General features: G+C 45.0%; 1 protein-coding gene across 1 annotated transcript; it reads left to right on the forward strand.

Moving 5' to 3' along the window:
- The first annotated feature begins 223 nt into the window (after positions 1-223).
- LOC122132568 (vesicular glutamate transporter 2.1-like) lies at positions 224-4,259 on the forward strand. The gene is made up of 3 exons (XM_042707241.1): positions 224-958; positions 2,788-3,043; positions 3,952-4,259. The coding sequence occupies exons 1-3, from the start codon at positions 858-860 to the stop codon at positions 4,156-4,158; spliced, it is 564 nt and encodes a 187-aa protein (XP_042563175.1). The 5' UTR covers positions 224-857; the 3' UTR covers positions 4,159-4,259.
- The last annotated feature ends 1,361 nt before the right edge of the window (positions 4,260-5,620 follow it).

Raw genomic sequence — 5,620 nt, forward strand, 5'->3', positions numbered from 1 at the left:
TTCACAACAGCACATTTTTCGAGGGGAATCCATCCCTGGTTTGGTTTCCATGGTACCGCCCCTGTCAGGCTGAGCTTTCTGGAGTGAGCCACACCCACCAGGAAATAAAAACAAAATATGAGGGTTAAAGTGCGTGTTTCTTAATCTGAACAAGTTTGATACGCAATCACCTGTGCGTCACTGCAGCCCTGCCTGAGAGCAATGCCTTTGCATAAAGATGCGCGCCAGCGCGGAGCCCAGTCGATCACAGGCTGGCGGACGGGAGAGGTGCTCCCGCGTGAACAGCTCGGACACACCACGCGCCACTGGGCCAGACGCGCGAGTGCCGCTGACCTTGGTGCTGGAAAGTCGCGCAGCCGAAAGAGCCCCGACCGACACTGCGCTGGGTGACGGATAAACGTGTGCCTAACAATTAAGAATTCATTCAGTTCAGTTATTGATGCAACAAAGGATATTTCTTTTTTGATTTTTCGAAATCGTGATAAAAACCCTCATATTTTTGATGGAAAATTAAGTCAATGTTTCTTGTCTTGAAGAGAAAAATATTTTATCAAAACAAATAGTTGAGCTACGAAGATATGGCGTTGCGTGCGCATGCTGAGCACAGGCGAAGCGGAGAGTGTGTGTTTGTGACCAGGCGCCAGCGCTCCACTGGTTTCTCTCATATGTAGGCGTTTTCTCACACACACCGTGAGCCACCCGTTCCAACGCTACACCCTCGAGCTTCGTTCCTCCTCAGTAGCAAACACCACTGTGCTGTCTTTCTCTGGTCGGTCGGTCGGTTCGGTCGCCATGCACCGTAATATGACACTTTAACGTAAAACAAAGAAGCACCAAAGGAATATTCACGTTTGGACATGGAGCCCGCACCTGCACCCGCACCCGAAGCCCGGGGCTTCACCCCCAATAAAGAGGGGTTCAAACAGCTCGCGGGGAAGGCACTGGGCCGTATGTACAGGTATTTACTAATATTTAATTTTCTCTGTCCTTTAAACATGTTTCAAACAGCCACTGTTTAAAATGAAACATATATACATTAACGGTGCATGCTGGGGTTTACTGGAGCTAGAGTTCTACTTTTAAGTGTTAAAACGACCTTTACAACAAAATGATAATAGAGATGATATTTCTTGGAGAGGATTTGATTCAGAACAAGTGAAGGTGACTTGTCCTTTGAGGTGAGCTTACGTTTCTCCAGTCCCAGGCCTCGTGCCGGAGTGAACGGAAAGCCTTCCATTCTTAAAATTCGAGGGATATGTAGCAGTGTGCACGGGCTGGATTAATTCTTTCTTTGTTGGATGTGATTGTTTTGGAAGGAGCACAGTTCTCGCCATTTCGTAGTAATAGTTGGATGTGAGCATCCCCTAGAGAGAGATAGAAAGAAAGAGAGAGAGAGGGAGAGAGAGACAGAGATGGAGCTTCGTTTAGACTGGAGGCGAACGAAGGGATAATTGACACGGAATAGGCGTCTGCTGTCATCGCGTGAAAGCATCTCTGCCGTATAATTTATTTACCTGTGCGGACGTGGGTCGATGCTTTTCGATGTTTAACAGCCAAACCCCAGATTTAGACTCTCTCTCTCTTTTGAGGCGTCCTTGTCTAGATTTGGAGAGCTGTATTCAGGCGAGCTGGGGTACCATGAGCTGAAATGGTGAATGATGCATTATTTTTGCCTCCTCATTCAGTATTGAAATAACTTCCTCTTCAATTCGATTTTTACTATTTTATGTGTTAGTTTTCTTGCTGATACATTTTACATCCACATTTTCAAAAACCTTTTCTTCAATTTCCCCCCTCCCCCCTTTACTGTAGTTTCCAGGCAAACAGATACATTCCTACAAAGGAACCTTTTTTCCATTAAAACCTAATAATATACAAATTCACTTCGCCTTTTTTCGTTACACAACTATCGAATGATATGACATTTTCAGCCGTAAACCAAGTACGAGTGTATAAGAATATTGTACACTAATGTATCAGACATGAGACCAATGCTGGAGAATTCTGTAGGTTTTCAGTTATGTCAAAATGAATCGAAATTCGTTCCAGCCGTTTTGACTTTGCATTCGTTTCCTGTAAATTATTCGAGGTGTCGGATCTAGTTCTATCCTCGATATAAACAGCACTGGAGGATTGCGAACATACCTATGCGTTTCCCTTTTTTTTTAATTATCTACAACATTAATGAATCTGAATAAGTGTGCGAATAAATATGTTTAATTTAGGTTTAGAAAAAAACCCTATATAAACCTTTAAGATTTCTGGCGCTTGACTCGCTATTCTAAAGGCCCGTGCGTCTTCTGAGATAGAAGCGTGCGAGTCCCCATGAATGTAAATAAGGGCGAAGGTGAGCAGAATGCTGCAATGCGGTACGGGCCTCAACTCAGAGATGTCTACCAACCACACACACACACACACACACACACATATTTATTTGAAAAGTGTTCTGCTGGTTTGAGGCGTACATTTGTTGTGTGGGTTGTTGTCGTGGCGTGCAGGTGCACGAGCTGAATGAGAAAAGCCCGGCCTGGTGTAACTGGTGGGTGTTGAAGGCGCTGAGGCCTGCACGGGGTGTTCTCCTACCAGAGGACCTTCCTAACCTAAAATCTATGTCTGGAAATCCAGAGGCTCGAGTTTCACAATCATTAATAGTTAATGAACTCTGAGAGACATTCCCCAAAACTCTCCCTTCCCCTCGCGTGACACTGGTGCTGTTTTAGGAGCAGGCCGGTCTCGTGCCCAGGTGTAACTGTGACAATAACTCCCCACTCTCTCCTGCCGCCGCAGAGTGCTCGAGAAGCGACAGAAGCCCGGAGATAACATCGAGCTGACGGAAGATGGCCGCCCATCCGCTCCCAAGGAGAAGAAGAAACCCCTGCTCGACTGCACGTGCTGCGGGCTCCCGCGCCGCTACATCATCGCCATCATGAGTGGCCTGGGGTTCTGTATCTCCTTCGGCATCCGCTGCAACCTGGGCGTGGCCATCGTCAGCATGGTCAACAACAGCACAATCCACCGGGATGGCAAAATTATCATCACGGAGGTGTGTGTGTCTGTATCTAAGTGTGCCTAGTGTGTGTGTGTGTGTGTGTGTGTCTGTCTGTTTGCCTGTCTGTCTATGTGTGTGTGTCTCTCTCTCTCTGTGTATCGGTGGGTGGGAGGGATGGGGGTCTCAGGGAGAGGGGGAGTGGGCGAAGGGCTCCTTACTCTTTACGTAGACAAAATGCCGGCGTCGTGTCTCCCAGTCCTTCCCCCCTCCCGTCTTCTCACCAGTGACGCAGAGGCGCGGGGCCTCTCTGATCGGGCTCGTGACGCAACTCCGATAAAACTCCTCCTGTTTAAAAAAACAAGGGGTTGGAGTAAAATGCATGCGCAGAAAGAAACACACACACACACGCACGCACACACACAGTGGTTCTGAGTAAACCCACACGTGCGACACTGACCTTGACAGCGAAATGTCATCTTCCAGAGGTAGTGTTTTAGTGGATAATTCGATGATACCCAAACGCACACAGATAACACAGCATTATTCATTCCCTTATCCTGCGCCAAACGGTCTTATTCACCTGAACAGCGTGAATTTTTACTGAATCTTTTTAGACTTAGTATTAAAATGGAACTGAATGACTTTCACTCCAATAGAAATGCACTGCACTTCCCCCAAAAGCGTCTGCATGGTACCCTTCACATCTATTCGATCAACACGATTTTCATGTGTGAATACAATACAGAAAGACACACACACATGTGTGAATACAATACAGAAAGACACACACACATGTGTGAATACAATACAGAAAGACACACACACATGTGTGAATACAATACAGAAAGCCGTTGTCCAATCTATTGAGAAATTGAAAATATGTATAAAAAAGCGGTCAAATTTCTTTAGAACTGATCCAGATATCGATGCATATCTATTTCCAACTCTCTCTCTGTGTACAGAAAGCGGCGTTCAACTGGGACCCGGAGACGGTTGGGATGATCCACGGATCTTTCTTCTGGGGTTACATCGTCACGCAGATCCCGGGAGGCTGGATATCCTCGAGATTGGCGGCAAACAGGTGTGTTTGTGTGTGTGAGTTCGTTAGCAGGCACCACAACCGGAATAGTGCAACCATTGCATTTAATGAGAACGAGTCTCATATTTGACAAAGTCTTTTACTGTTAAAAGACAAAACATTATGGTTTATCATTAATACTATGGTATTTACAGTGCAAAACCAGGGCCCTTACCCCCATGAGACACTCGAGATTGGATAAATAGACCTTCATTTTTACTGTACATTATATACAATTATTTCATGTAATGCATTTTATTTTACCTGTCAACCTGAAAACAAAAGATGTATCAATTTATTTCAATGTGCGTTTCAGTTGCATTTCTTTGTCGAGTGAGAGAAAGAAAAAGGGGGAAAATGTGGTTAAAATCAAGTTCCAGACATTATAAACGGATCTGGCTCGAGATGCAGCTAATTCTGACCGGGTTGCAGACGGACGGTGGCGCGAGCCTCGGCGCGCTGCTGAGAGCTGGCTCGGCTCGTGGTCTGCAGGGCTTTCTTCCACCTGTTAATGAGCTCCCAGAGGGGGACCGTGACTAATCTCACGCGCGCCGGGGGCATAGCGACCAGTTCTTCTGCCGTTGCCAGCCACCTCCTACTACACGGTTCAAATACAGTTGGTTTTACAACGCTGAGAAACCATCACTGACGCCATTGTGATATTTGTTATAAAATAACAGACCACTTCGTTTTACCTTAGACGGTAAAGCTAAAATATTCTGAACATGAGGCAGTTGTATACACCTATAGAAATGTATTGAATTGAATTGAATTTATTTAAAATTTCCAGATTGTTCGCTGATTTGAGACTAATTGGTTGAGTTTGTTTCTTGTCTGGTTATTAATTTATGATCGAGCAGGTTCATATTCACTCCATATCATCCTGCTTTGACTGACACTGAGATGTAATCGAATCACCCCTCTCGTGCTAGAGAGCTCCCTAAATCCGATTAGAGCTTTCACTCCGCTTGCCTGCGGGAGGGGTCGGTTCACGGGGTCTCGTGCGTACATGGACGTGACAGAAATGGGGAAATAAATTGCAGCTTGGTCGTTTCCACGCGCCGACTCATTAAGGGAAGGCCCTCTGCGCGAGAGCTCAGCTGCACACAAAAGCCACGTGCCGTCTGCTGTCGACACCCGCTGTCGACACCCCCTCATTCAGAGCCTCAGCCGCCCAATGCGCAAACACACACACACACACACACACACATACACACACACACACACCCTTTTTTGAAGACTAAAAAGCCCACATCCTCCATATCAAAACGTAAAAAAATCTACTTAACACTGACACAATTTCAAGGTCACTAAGCAATATTTGTATAGGCTAATATTCCAAATAACAACAGTTAAAGACAGAAATGATAATAACAAAACAACAATTAAAATAAGATTCATATTTGAATAACAATAAATACTAATAAAAACAATAATAATAATAACACATGGAATTAAATAAAAGTGAAAATTATTTAATTTGTATTCAAATTTAATCTGAAGGACACATGTTGTGCTTCCATGGCTATCCTATTTACTGAAGCACCGGATCT

The sequence above is a fragment of the Clupea harengus genome, unplaced genomic scaffold (genome assembly GCF_900700415.2).
Source record: "Clupea harengus unplaced genomic scaffold, Ch_v2.0.2, whole genome shotgun sequence".
NCBI lineage: Eukaryota > Metazoa > Chordata > Actinopteri > Clupeiformes > Clupeidae > Clupea > Clupea harengus.

Bases quoted from the DNA above. Each gene is read 5' to 3' on its own strand.
- LOC122132568 (XM_042707241.1), top strand. From the start codon at position 858: ATGGAGCCCGCACCTGCACCCGCACCCGAAGCCCGGGGCTTCACCCCC. The intron at 959-2,787 runs GTATTTACTAAT...CTGCCGCCGCAG, and splicing joins GCACTGGGCCGTATGTACAG to AGTGCTCGAGAAGCGACAGA. The intron at 3,044-3,951 runs GTGTGTGTGTCT...CTCTGTGTACAG, and splicing joins GCAAAATTATCATCACGGAG to AAAGCGGCGTTCAACTGGGA.